We start from the raw sequence: 14,426 nt of genomic DNA, 5'->3' as shown, positions 1-14,426 counted from the left end.
CTGTAACCTGCCTGCTGCTGAAATCTGGCCATGCAAACCCAAGGCACTGCTCAAACATGAAGCTCGCTGGTCATTGAAGAGTGAGGTAAAGACAAGCATCTTCTGGAAGTATATATAAGATTACAAGTTTTACTCCAGCACTGAAGACCATCCATCTATATAAAAGGAGGGATATTTATAATATTTTTCACTTTGCATGCAGCCTGAAAAGAGACTTCAAAAAGTGCTAGAATTGAAGGCACACTTTAGCTGTATGAGCTAATTTAGAGCTAAATGCATGCTTGAAACTATCACTGTTCTTCATCTTGAAGACAATTTAATCAGCTGGACTATATGTTCTTATTATTTGTCACATCTTTTTTTATAAAGACATAACTGTCAAACTGTCAAATTTAAATTCATTAAGTCATATATAAGTCAAGACAATTCTGACTTTTCAGAAACTATTTTAGACACCAGTCTTATCTACCAGCTCCTTTCATACAGCCCTCAATGGTTGTCTGTCATTAGTAAATTCTTTCTTACTCCAAGTTCTATGGGTAACTTTCTGTCCTAAGCCTAGTCTACTATCCTCATGTTTTGATATTTCCTTTGTTTACCCATTTTTATTCTATTTATTCTTTTTCACTCAGTTTTTCACTTTCCAAATCTCAGCTAACTCCTCCACAAAACTGTAACACTGAATGGTAAAATACCTTTCTTTTACTGATATTCCTCTTCCAGTGGAATCTGGAATTCCTTACCAGTTTAGCTAAGCATGCTGTACAGCATCCATGGGACAAGCTAGACATTTTAGAATGTATCCAAATACAAAAGCACAGAGCAGAAAGCCACCTAACTCAGCTGGCTGGAGAACAGAAAACAGGACTGGACCTTACACCATTCAACTTGTCAGAAATAAAAGCATGATCAGGCCTGCAATGAGTCCCTCTCTTCACCAAAAGAAAAAAGTCGAACTTTACTTGGCAATTTAGGGGATGCACTTACACAAGTCCGTGTTTGTGATTTTTGCTTATCAGAAATTTTAAGCATCTTTGGTGTGAAACACATAATGTGATGGCATCCACATCACATGTTAATACTTAAAACCAAACTTGAGGTGCAACTTTCTTTAATAACTCTGCAGTTAAAAAAAAATCTTGCATAAAAGCTAAAGGAGTATGATTTCTGCATCTTATCAAATCACCATTTGACATATCATGCCATCTCAAGAATTAACTGAAAGCTCAAGAACTAGGATTTCAGAGTTTTAAAAGACCTTATCGTACAAGAAATCAAAAGATATCAAAAGCAGAAAACACTGATGGTAAAAACATTCCTATGACCACAGGATATATACTATCACTTTATGGGGTTTTTTTTTTCATATTCTAACCAGTCTAAGGTCTTCTAATAAATTCTGGTCATCATGCCATCTTTGCATGATAAAATTGCTGCATATATTAAATAATTTTGTATATAGAACACGTATAAAGCATATACAAATATTTCAAATGCAGGTGCCAAGTGGATGGTGCCAGACTCTTTCCAGTGCCCTGGAACAGGACAAGGAGCAATAGCCAAAAAGTAAAACACAAGAAGTTTTGCTCAAGATGAGGAAGAACTTCTTTACATTGAAGGTGGCACAGGGCTGGAGCAGGCTGCCCAGGGAGGTCATGGAGTCTCCCTCTCATGAAACATCCAAAACCCAGCTGGACATATTCCTGCATCACCTGCTCTGGGTACAGGGGTTTTAATGAGATGATATCCAGAGGTCCCTTCCAACCCGAGAAATTCTGTGATTCCATGAATATGTAGATGTATGATATAGGAATTAAAATGAAAAAACAGTATTGGAAGATTTGGGGTTTTGTTATATATGTGACAAATTCACAGCAAGGTCACCTATACAATACAAAAGGTTATTTAGAGGAATTTGAGAACTGTAATTATTTAGTGATTGGAGGAGCTCTTTCTTCAAGAAGACAGGGAGGGAGGAAGGCAGAGAGGAAGGCAGGAAGGAAAGAAGGCAGGCAGAAGGGAAGATAAATCAATGAAGTTATTACATGTATTTTTAAATAATAATAGGAATAAGAATAAGAATAAGAATAAGAATAAGAATAAGAATAAGAATAAGAATAAGAATAAGAATAAGAATAAGAATAAGAATAAGAATAAGAATAAGAATAATAGTAAGAATAATAGTAAGAATAATAGTAGTAAGAATAATAGTAGTAAGAATAATAATAGTAAGAATAATAATAATTGTTGTTATTATTATTACTGCTCAGATCTTATACAATTGCTTTTGAATTCTAGAATTCATCTACACTAATGTGTAGAGTCTTTTTCATGCATAATATAAACGAGAGCATAGTTTCCCAGTGACTGTCTAACATAATAGGTGGGCTTAAAATAACTGCTAACTTCCAGCTCCTTCTTTTTGATCAGCAGATTGCTAGCTTTCATTTCAGTCCATACTGGAATTTTTAACAGTTCCATCAGCTAATGAGTGGAAAAGCATGTCATCCATAACTCTGAATTGGTCAACCCATGTACACAAAAGAGGAAACATCTTGATAAAAGAAGGTGCCCAGTCTTTTTAGAACCATCAAAATGTACTAATAGTGCTGTCTTTTGACAGAAGGCCTGAAATTTTTTCAGACCAAACACTACTCAGATTTTATCAGTGTCATAACAACATACTCTTTAAAACTATATGCTGATGCTTTAAATGTAACAAGCCATGCTGAATGCTCTATGCCTGTTTTATATAGATCATGCTTGAATGAAAGAGGACTTAAAGCATATCTATATTGACAACAGAATCAATGTTCAATGATAACAGTTTGAATAATATTAAAGACAAAGTAAAAAAGAGCAAAAAAAATTATCTTTTAACTACTTCTCTTTCTCTTAAAGAAAGGCAGAAAAAAGTAATGGGGGAGAAAATATTTTCAAAGCCAAATACCTAAAAATATGAAACAGAGTAGGAAGGTTGTGAGTAAAGTCTCAAAAGGACAGATTTAACAGGAATCTGAAATCAAAGGGTATACAATGAGTCTTCAGTTCTAAATTTAAGCCCCCTGGTAATGCATACTAAATAAAATGTAACACCACTTGTGAATACCATATACAGAAACACGGAACATCAGAATAGAGATGATACAGGAAAAAAATCATATAGATTATTAACTAATATTAAAAAGGTGATGAATTAAAACGTATTCTTATTTTAAACTCACTCACTTGTGACCAATCTCGTGTGCAATGGTAAAAGCTGAACCTAGGCCAATGTCTTCATTAATGCTGCAGCTCCTTTCAGGCTCACACATTCCAGCCACAGAGGCCAAGCCTGAATAAACAGAAGGAGACACAAAGGGTCATGCCAAGGTGTTTCAGTCTTAAAAGCCCTAGTTATAAATGCCTGGATTCTTTTTAATAACTTCTATGCACAGAAGGAGCAGTTGGCAAAAGGTTAACTTTCTAGTCATTTGCAAAATCACTGGGGGGAATTTCACTTTGCCGGCTAGACATTAATATTTTTTGAACTGCAGTCAGTGCTGGAAAATGTCTAGACTAGGGGTTAGATTTATAAATTTTACTTCTGGTAACTTGGGACCACCTAGTAACTTGAGCCAGGAGAGGGAATTCAAGAAAGCATTTCTATTTTAACATTCTTGTGCCTGAAGAAAGCAAAATGTATCCACATTATTTTTCTAAAGAAATCTGTTTAAGTTTAGTGGGTTCATAAAAACATACAAGCAACTTTTTTAGCTATGAAAAACCTCACATGGTACGTTAAAAAAATTAAAAAAACAAAACCGAATGCATCAGTGAAGAGAGAGGAGACGTGTTAATAACAAGCACACATTTAACCATGGAAGTCTTTTCCATATATCACCCATCATCATCTGGCATTAAAAACTTATTGTGTTACAAGGACTTTTAAGAACTTTCTTCAGAAAGAGAACAGCATTGGCATTTACTGACTATGGCTCTTCTGTATCTTTTTCAGCAACAGATTATTATAGAACATACTGAAGTCATAAGTTAATGCCATTAGAGAAAGACTTAAGCATCAGGTTTATTCAACAAATTACTCCCCTAGAATTTCATATCTGAAAGAAGCAGCAAACCTTTCTTTAAGGAAGTTACCTGCACAGTTAACTACATTACAAAAAAACCCAGAAAAACAACAACAAAAAAAACCCAAATCCAAACAACCCCAAAAATAACAACAAAAAAAATTGAAAACGTTTAGCATTGGTTGAGAGATGAGGGGAATGGAACAGGGAGTGGGGAAGAGAGAAAGCAAACTATTTATATGAGCAGGGACTTCAAATTATTCTATTTGGGTTTACAGTAAGGAAGTCATAACATGATAAGTGCTTCCTGCTGTGTCCACATTAGCAATTAATTTGAAGCCATAGGAGTGGATCAGCACAGTGAAGCACTGGTGTTGAAGCTCCTCATGTATCTTTGTGTTCTGCTTTGGTCATTCTGGACTAGTTGAATCCTGTAGGCTGAACATCACTACACATGTGGCTCAAAACTTCTTGAATGGAAAAATTATTGCAGAGGTTTCATGGGAACACATCCAATGGGTGATCTCAGGTCTCCTGAGACCATATAGACCATTGGGGGATGTGTTCCATATTTTCTCCCAGAAAAATCTAGTTTGGACAGAGCAAAATTTGGCTATTCTGATAGCCAAAATGACATGTCCAAAAGCTGACAAAGTGTGTCTGGAGAATTGTAGTGTGGAACCTGCAAAAATGCAGTAATTACAGTTCACCCATGTTGTTCTAATTGAAGAAATTCTGAAGACAGCATGGCAATACATATATATACAACTATCATGTTCCCCTGCAAGGTCCACCATATTTGAATGATAAAGTCATCTCCATCTTTAGGTCTTATAACTGAGGACTTGCTTCAGCAAATTAGAAGACCAGATTAATATAACTCCATACCATACTTGCAGAAGGTGACAGAGATCAAGTTAAGAACTCAGTCAGTGACTCGACTTTAAAAGGACTTGTCCTTCACTGGAGCCACAGACACACTGCAAAGATATCTGAGGTCTATCTTTTCTAAGAGGTTCCATGAAAGTTTCCCTGCTTCAGGTATCTGAAATAGGACACAGATGCTTATGCCACATTAAATCTTTTATTTCTGTCTCTTCCTAGAATACTAATTATTCAGGTTTCTTTTGACCTTCTGAGACCTCTCTGTGACTTTTTTTCACAGACTCCTTATATATATGATTAACTTTAGTTATTGGATGTCAGAGTGACTTAAGCATATCAAATGCCTTGCAAAAGAGGACTACAGGGCCTTGTCGCTTCTCCCGTTCAATACCTATAATGCACAAAAATTGCCATGGTTTTGCTGCCAAAACCCCTGTAACAGTAAGTTGGAACTGATACCATTTGTGACTCTTACTTGTAATTTTTTGTTTAATTAAACTTTTTGTTTAATAAAATTTTGCCAAATCTGTCCTCTGTTACACTGGACTCAAGGGAAGCAAAATTTGCCTTTATGCCAAAATCTGATAGAGAAAGAACTACTACACTAATGATCTGCGTTAAAAGTATCACGTAAAAATATCAAATAGTTCATGCATGAATACATTCTCTCAATCTTTCTATATTTAACGCTTGCAAAGCCACTTCTTAGACATCATCTCTTCAGTTTCATCATCTCCAATGTCAAATAAAATCAATTACATTTAGAAATTCATCAGCATGATTTGCCTTTTACTAAAGCATGCTGCAGGGGTTTTTTATATTTATAGCAGGCAAAATTCTGGTACCTTTCCCCATGTAAACTATACCCCTCTGCCAGAAGCATTGTGTTGACTTGCGAGAGACTTACAGAAAAAAAATTAACATGGGTTTAGGCTATCAAGCATACAGTAATATAGGGAAAGACAAAGCAAATACAATCATGAGCTCTGACCAAGAAAAGTATTAATAATATGAACTAACTGAATTAGAATTTTGTCTTTAATCAGCTGCAAGAAAGAGGCTTATGAAAGAATGCAAACTGAAAAAAAAAATCAAAATAAGTGTTATATTAGTCTTTGAAAAATGTTCCCTTTGTATGTTAAAGCACCATTGGAGGCAACAACCTATAGTTATAGGTAATCTATAGTTATTTATTGCATTATTTATTTTTTATTATATAACTTCTGGTGATGCATTTAGGTATGAAGAGAACAATAGCTCTCCATCCTTAATCTAAGCCTGTCATGTGCACTTCCCCATTGTCAAAACACTGTTTTAAGTAGTTTCAATGTTATTGTATTTTCTGTAACTGTGCTATATTTTTGTAAGTCTGTGAGAAGAAAAATATGAAGTTGTACTCACTGTGTACAACACAGTGTAAACCTTGAAGTCCACTTATTTTGTAACGCTTATGGGGGTTGTTTTATAACCTTCCTGAGGACTTCTGTTTTTTAAACCAGATTATGGACACCAGGAAATGGAAACAAAAAGCAAAGTTCTCTTCCTTTAGAAGTAAAATTGAGTCATCTGCTAAGTTCTATCAGAACTACAGCTTTCAGAGATGAAATGCACAGCACCAGCTCACATAATTCAACCTTCTAGCAATGTATCAAAGCCAAAAGCCACCTAGATTATCTTTCCTTTTTCATGTTTATAAAACTGCAAAATTTTGAAAGTACAAACTTTAGAAGATCTAATCAGTCAATAAACCAATAGCTAAGTATAAAGCAAGGAAACAGCAAATATGAGCTGAAATTTCTCTTTATAATCTTACCCAGTGTTCCACAAGGCTTGTTTTTATAAGTGCAGATATCATATCTGTTAAGAAAAAAAAGTAGATAAAGTATGTCAGTGAATCACGTTTGTAAGATACTTTGTATATTTATCACATATCTGTATCACAGTCCAAGTTGTCAGACCGCAATCAGTTTAATTATGTGCAGCCAGCTGGTGTCGGCATTTTCTGCACTCTGGTGTAAACCACAAGCTGCAGAACACTCACAGCCGCTGGCCCCAGGCCAGTGGGACACCTGCCAGCAAGAAAAAAATGGTTAAAGTGGATCTTTGTAATCACCAGCTCCATAAAGCAGTCTACCATTCTGTTATGAAGTTACAGCAGCATGGCTATAGACTGCTACTGATTCTCAAACCCTAAGTTTTACTTATTCAACATAATTGGAAGCCTCCTATGGTCTCACACTTGTCAACTAAACAATATTAAATGCAAGTCGTACTACTTAGACTTTGATTCTAATTTTAAAAACTGAACTCTTCATTGTTATACCATTTTTTAAAAACATCTTATGAAATGTCATTATGTGCCCTTCTCATTATCTTTCCATATTTACAGTGTATCTTCAGTGTATATGTGCTAACAAACTAAAATGAAAAACATTTCTGCAAAAAGCTAAAAAAAATTATTTAAAGGAAAACTTTTGTTGTTGTCAGATACAGTCTTTCAAATACAGAAGATAATGAGTTTTTGTGTAGTTAATACACAAATATCTGGAGCTAGCAATGAAATTAAAATATTTTCTGTGGCATAGCTTTTAAAATCGTGGTCATGCAGCAGTCAGTTCATTAATTATACCTTCATATTTTGAATATGCAATCCTATAATATTGTGATAATATATATAATAGTGATAAAAGGACACTCCCACAATGCTATTGATTTTCAAGGATTTGTACTGATTTCCTTGATTTTTTAAGCATACTAAGCTTCAGAATAATTTATACTCTTTAGAAAGGCAAGTGAGAAAAAATCTGAAAATATACCATCTTTATGCTTTAATTTTAAACCCAAATAGTTACTAATTTCAGGCCACCAGACATTTTCTGTTAAAAATACCATAAGGACTCTTATCACATAGGAGTCTGATCACAAGATATATACCTTTCACTGCTAGAAGAGTTATGGTCTGTCTACAAGCCAAATCCATGGACAAAATAACAAAGCTGAAAATTTGGAACAAATCCAGTAAAGTCTCTGTGCATGCAGACTGCTGTGACCACATGGAATTCCTTTGATTTTTAAAGGGTACTGAGTGTGGAGCAGTTTGTGGGATTAAGCTATAATTTTGAACTTAAATGTTCATGTTCACTTATTTCATCAAGGTGGTTCAAATGTGCACTGATTTCTAGTTTGCTGTCTGGAGGAGGGGAAGGTAACCAAATCAGCATTCTTATAGAGAACATTCTTATAAAAAAGCATTCTTATTTATCTTGAAATATAATCACTGAAATGTCCCTAAGTTTCAAGATGATACAGATTCAGAGAAAAAGAAGGATTTTTATTGAACATTTCCAGCCTTTTACATAATCAAGGAACCAGACTTCTATTTCTGTGTTCAGGATAGTGTCTGAATCTAATCCTATCGTAGTTCAAGCAAAATTTGCTCCTCAGAGAAAGCAGATGGCTCAGTCTTATTTAGTGAGAAAAACCTAACTAAATTCTTTAGAATGTATTTGAGAAGTGAATGGAAAAATATCTCTGAAACATACAGGTCTTCTGCTTTTTAATATCCAATGGCAATATGGGAAAATGTCTTTAATTAAAGACATGCATCCTTAGATAAAATGGATGTTTGAGAATAAAGGTTCAGTTTCACAAAGAACTGTGACAGGAGAGAATTACATTAATTAAGTCCCTGGTCTCTGTTATATTTTTGAAAAACAAAGACCACAGTATCGTTCAGTTTCTGCTAGGATGTGTATGATCTTCATTATGCATAAGTTAGCATTATTAAGAACATATCATGATAATGAAATCTAAATTAGATAATGAAACTAAGGAAAAGGTAACTTTATTTTCCAATATACCAATTATTTTTGCAAGAACATAACTGAGTAGTAACATGTTCCAAATATGCCATCACTAAATATTCAGATTCTATAGACAATGATTTGTTTCCTGCAAGGATATACATCCTAGGCTACAGTTTACCATGAAAAAAATTTTTGAACTTTGAAAAAATTTTCAGTGTCCAATTTCAGTGACTTACTTTATCTACATCATCTTCCAGCTCCATTTTTTCCTCTTATTGCTTTTGTATAAATGGTTTCTGCTTGTGATTTGTCTGAAAGCTCACAGCATTCTTATGAACCAAACTGCTTGCTTCCATCATCTGCTTTTCAATATGATTTAATATCAGACTAACTTGTCTTTTTTTTTTTTTGTTTTTTTTTTTGTTTTTTTTTTTTGTTTTTTTGTTTTGTTTTGTTTTTTGTTTTTTTTTTTTTTTTTTGTTTGTTTGTTTTGTTTTTTGGTTTTTTTGTTTTTTTGGTTTTTTGGTTTTTTTTTGGTTTTTTTTTGTTTTTTTTTTGTTTTTTTTTGTTTTTTTTGTTTTGACACCACTTCCTCTAACTCTATTTTGAACCTTCAAGATATCCATTTAGTTTTCAGATTTTGGGTTGCCAATGCAGAAGACTACAGATTTAATACTTGACAGATAGTAATTTTAAGCCAAGAAACCCCTGGAAATAAAAATCATCATGATTTCCCATGAGATTAGATAGGTCTAATTGCTATGGGGGGAAAAAAAAAGGCAACACACAAACAAATAAAACAAAAAGCCCACACCAAAAAAAGCAGTGCTGAGGTGCAGTTTGAGCACCAGGAGCCTACAAGAGCTAAAGAGACCAAAAAGAGAGATTCTCAAGCCAACAATTATCTCAAACAACCATTAAAGATTATGACAACAGTCACAATCATGACAACTGCAAAAACATTAGTTCAATTCACTGACAGATGGCGTAAGATGGACACCACACAAAAGTTGAATGGAAGAACATAGGTAAATAACTTGGGATAAGATGGTAGCCAGATCATTTTGAGACAGCCATGAAAAATCTGTGCCCACCCAAGCCAAAAAAGAAGGTCATATAACTCCCAATAAAGTGAGTGTAGTGCCCCTGAAATGTGACCACACTGGGAAAGTGGAATGGAAAAGAGGTAGATGGGGAGATGGTCATTTACATGGCCATGTCTGCCTTGAAGAAATCAGAAGTCTCTTCATGAGGCAGATGGGGAAGAGGTCTGGTAGTGCTGGGCATTCCTGTGGGACTGCTGAAGAGCTGCAGCAGACAGACAGGAAATGTATGATGAATGCACAACTCTCCCTGACAACTCTGACGCATCAGCCAGAAGGAAACTGTATAGACAGACCATTATCTGTTCAACAGCATGGTCAAGGACTGGAGCAGCAAAACACTCCTGTCGTGCCATGGATCAAATAGCAAGAGTTAGTGCACCATACAGGGACACTTGAAAAATTTCTAGTCCTTTTGGCAGGATATACAGGCACCCTGCTAAAATATAGTTGTAGACTGTATTAAAAAGTGAAAGGGATCACATTAGACACTGAAATTCTACTATTGCATTATCAAGCTGTTTTATAACTCTATTACATTTTTAAAAGAAACATTCATTGCACAGATTTGCCCATGAGAACAACTGATCTCAAAGAACCCCCACGAAAAGGTGTGGAGATGGCCATGATTATTAACAGGCAAAACATGCAAAACTAATCAGTTTTGGAGAAGCCAGCTTAGTAGTGTGTACACAAGATCTGTGCCAGTGGTACTCAGTGCAATAAAAAAGCCACAGACGTGTTTATTTAATGTATTAGTGTAGATGTAAGATAAATACTATCTCTTTAAGAAGTCTCTTATCTGTAACTCCAACCTGAAGAAAAATCCATTTCCTTTGCAAATCTGATGACTGGCATGATCCTGATTATTTGAGTAGGCACTTAAGTCAAACTGATAAGAAAGACAAATTCTCTGTGAATACTATAAGCACTGCTCAAAGTTGTCAGGTAAATTATTGGCAGCTATAGCCAATCCCAGGCATCTTAGGGGAATGCAGCCATTTGTCTCCTGGTACACCACAGAGAAAGGAGAGAAGATTCTTCCTGATCCCTGCAAACTGTCAGTTTTCAGGCCTAATGCACGCAGTTGTGCAACCATGTAGCTCACACAGAGTTCTATGATAGCAAATGTATTCCCACATAAAAAATAAAAATAAATAAAAAAGAAACATACTAATTCAAGATTTATTTTTTTTTAAGAAAGCATCACAATGATTCAATTGTTCCTCCATCCACCCTTAGCATAAAATTACAATTTATTCTAGAAACTAGGGAAGTTTAAAAATACTCTTTAAAAGCCCTTCAATCTCACATTAAGAATTGTTTAGAGCATAATTTGAGAACAACTGTCCTAGGTTATCCAGTTATCTGTCTTTCCCTCCACAGCAGTCGTTTGTGAGTGTTTCTGAAGAAAACAGGACAGCTCATACTGATACCTTCCCTGACAGAAGCCCTCAGCTTGTGACTTAGGGTACTTCAGAGACAGAGATTGCACCTATAATTTAACTGATTTTTCTCTTATTGTCATCAGCCCTTTGTTGATTCCTCTTTATTCTGAAAAAAAAAAAAGCTGTTTCAGTGTCTGGGGGATACAGTATGACTTCATCAGTTGAGTTCCACTTTTTCAGTATAGCTTCTTCCCTTTGAAATCACTTTTAAAATTTTCTTTTAAATCAGACCAATATAAGGGATTTCTCAGAATTGCACCATTATACTGTGGCCTTTCTGTCGCCACCATGTGCACTCACAGGCTTTTTAAACTTTCTGAAGTGTGTGTGTATTAGACTTTAAAAAGTTATTCAACAGCGGCATTAACAGTAGTAGATACAAAGGCAAAATGAATTATTTCTCCTTACATGTTAATGTGTATTTATAAATTCAAGGATAACATTGCCCTTTCTACCAGTCTCCTTATACAAATTGGCCCATTAACTGAAAAGAGTCTGTATAAATACTATTATTACTAGCTATATGTTACTGTAAATGTCCCGTGTGCCAGAAGCACACTTTGAATCAAATGAACACTGAGATAGAAATATACAGGACTGGAAATGTACATGAATACTAGTATTTAAAATTTCAATTTAAAATTAAAGAATTTCATTAATCAACAAGAATAACACACACAAGGTTTTTATTTAAGTACAGTAAGTGAGTAAAGCATGAAAAATCTTATTAGAAAACTGTTCAAAATCAGTATGAAACACCAGCTGTTTACTTATACATTCATCGAACTACTTCAAAATTACTCTGAAAGCTACCAATAAGCATGAGTAATATTTAAGATAGATGTTGACATAAATAGCCAAGGCTTTTGAAGGACTATTTTTCTAATGGAAAAGAGTTTAGGAAACCAAAATACATTCACAGTAAATCCTTGAAGGAAAACCTACCAAAATGGATGGAATTTAAATGCAAAAAAAAAAAGTAAGAAAATTCAGACTAGGCAAAACCAACAAATATGTATGATTGGGCATGAAGCTCTTTATAAGTTTCAGATAGGTGAGCACATACTTCATATATACAATATTAGATGATTTGCCAGTTAATCTGTTTGAAAAGGCTGTCAAAAAATAAAATAAAGCCTAAGAACTGATTCTCTCCTGACTAAGAGTAAACAAAGCTAAATACTACAAAATATTAATATTTTGCTTTTAGGGAATATTTCCAGACATGTTATCTCTGAAAGCAAGATTTTATTTTTCACTTTTAAAGCAAATTATACGTTTTGACACTCATTTGTTAATTATTATAGGTTTTAAGAATCAGCTCTTTACATAAGGATTATCTTTCTCACACACCCTTGCTCAACAATAAACCTAACAAGTTCATTAGTTACATATTTTTTACCTTTTATTCTTCATGCTATGCAACATGATTTATCTATGCACCCAATCAGAGATGTCATAGGTTACTTTTGAATGAAGGTAAAAGATCAAGTAAAAAGGTACCTATTTTGAAAAATTAAATTAATCTAGTTCCAACACCTATGACTATAAACTGAACTGCTACCTGATCAGACTGGAATCTCAGATTTCTCTTAAATGGATCAAAACCTTCAAGCTATCTGACAACTCCACCTCTTATTTCTAAAGTATGGAAAATTTGAAAAAAAAGAAAATAAACAGTGACTAGCTTATACTTCCATTTTTTTTCACACATATACTTGGCTATATTCAAAAAGTGTTCATTTTGCAAGTGCAGAAAATGTCACTAATGCTATAGAACTGGACGTCACTAATACTAGAGAATTGCAATTGAATTAATAACTCCTATGATAATTTGGTCATTCATTAGATTTGCATAGGTTACCAGCAGTAATACTGTCTACTACACAGTATTTTTGATGTCTTTCTAAAAGATTCACTTCAGCACATCTTTTGCCTTGCAGAAAGTGGTACACCACAACAGCATTCTGCCCTAAAATAAAGAACACATCTTATTTGGTTCCTTCCTCAAAAACCTCAAACCAAAAAGAGCTATTTAAATCAAGGAAGGAAAAGAATAACATACATGTTACACATCACTCATCAGAAATAGCTTTTTCTATTATTAGTTTTCCATGTTTTTAATGCTGCCATAGACAAGCAAAGTCTGTCTCTATTGGACTTTGTTCTGATACTTAGCTTGGGTGGATAAATTCTGAGTTACAGCCAGAAAAACTATTGCTGCTGTAAGTTCTAGTTCTCCTGATTTATATAAATCTTTTAAATAATTGCACTATAAATGAAACACTTCCATACTACTTCTTCTAAACTGTAAATGCAGTCAAAAAATTAAACATAAACACAGTTCTGAAAAAAAATTAAAGCTGTAATTTGTAGTCATCAATTTCAACAATGTAACAATAGAATAGCAGCTGCAAGTTTATCACAATCAGTAGTATTATTAGTGCCCTTAGGACACTCAGGATAACTTTTGATCCACTCAAAAAAATATTATGCAAGTGCATCAGAAGTGTAGAGACATCTACCTGTGTGACAGTGGTGATTTCAATAATATTCAGGGATAACTTAGAGATTCAGCTTTTGCACTATAATCAGAGTGGAGGAACTACTTGATTTGTTGTAATCTGAACCTCAAAAATCTTTGAAACTTTTACTGTATTCTCAGTATTGAGCCAAAATTTAGATGGAGTTACACAGATGTAGCAAGCTCAAACTGAGCTAGAGAATAAAACAGAAATTTCTACATATCTACTCTAAGTACACTGCTAACAATTTCTTTATCAGTACATTCAGGATAAGTCCAGCAACTAATACATAAAGCTTTTTTTTTTCAAAGGACATTGACACTGAACAGCTCAGGAGCTTGTAGGGCAATGTTTTTTTAGAGTGTGCTAATGCAACCAAGTCTGGGGAAAAGGAAAGCTAGCAAAACTAATTACAGAGGTGTGGTTGGGGGCATCCTGCCACACAGCAGAAAATAGGAAGCAACTAGTCTAGACCGCTGGCAGAAGGGAAACACAGCTAACAGCTATGATTACTAACCAAGTTTTAGTTCTGTTGTACAAAAATAAATTAGATAAGTTAGAGCAATAGCATATTGCACATATATTTCTAAGT

The 14,426-nt window shown here is 34.3% G+C and overlaps 1 protein-coding gene across 1 annotated transcript in view; it reads right to left on the bottom strand.

The window, feature by feature from the left end:
- The window catches only part of ADAMTS6 (ADAM metallopeptidase with thrombospondin type 1 motif 6), a 146,071-nt gene that overhangs the window by 79,984 nt on the left and 51,661 nt on the right, over positions 1 to 14,426 (bottom strand). The window contains exons 8-9 of the mRNA XM_056513114.1: positions 6,766 to 6,809; positions 3,229 to 3,334 (exon numbers count right to left, since the gene is read on the bottom strand). Coding sequence (XP_056369089.1) covers positions 3,229 to 3,334; positions 6,766 to 6,809 — 150 coding nt within the window. The remainder of the gene's footprint in view (positions 1 to 3,228; positions 3,335 to 6,765; positions 6,810 to 14,426) is intronic.

The sequence above is a fragment of the Oenanthe melanoleuca genome, chromosome Z, assembly GCF_029582105.1.
Source record: "Oenanthe melanoleuca isolate GR-GAL-2019-014 chromosome Z, OMel1.0, whole genome shotgun sequence".
In the NCBI taxonomy this organism is placed as follows: domain Eukaryota; kingdom Metazoa; phylum Chordata; class Aves; order Passeriformes; family Muscicapidae; genus Oenanthe; species Oenanthe melanoleuca.
The sequence above is the reverse complement of the archived record's forward strand: the minus strand, read 5'-3'. Positions and strand labels throughout refer to the sequence as shown.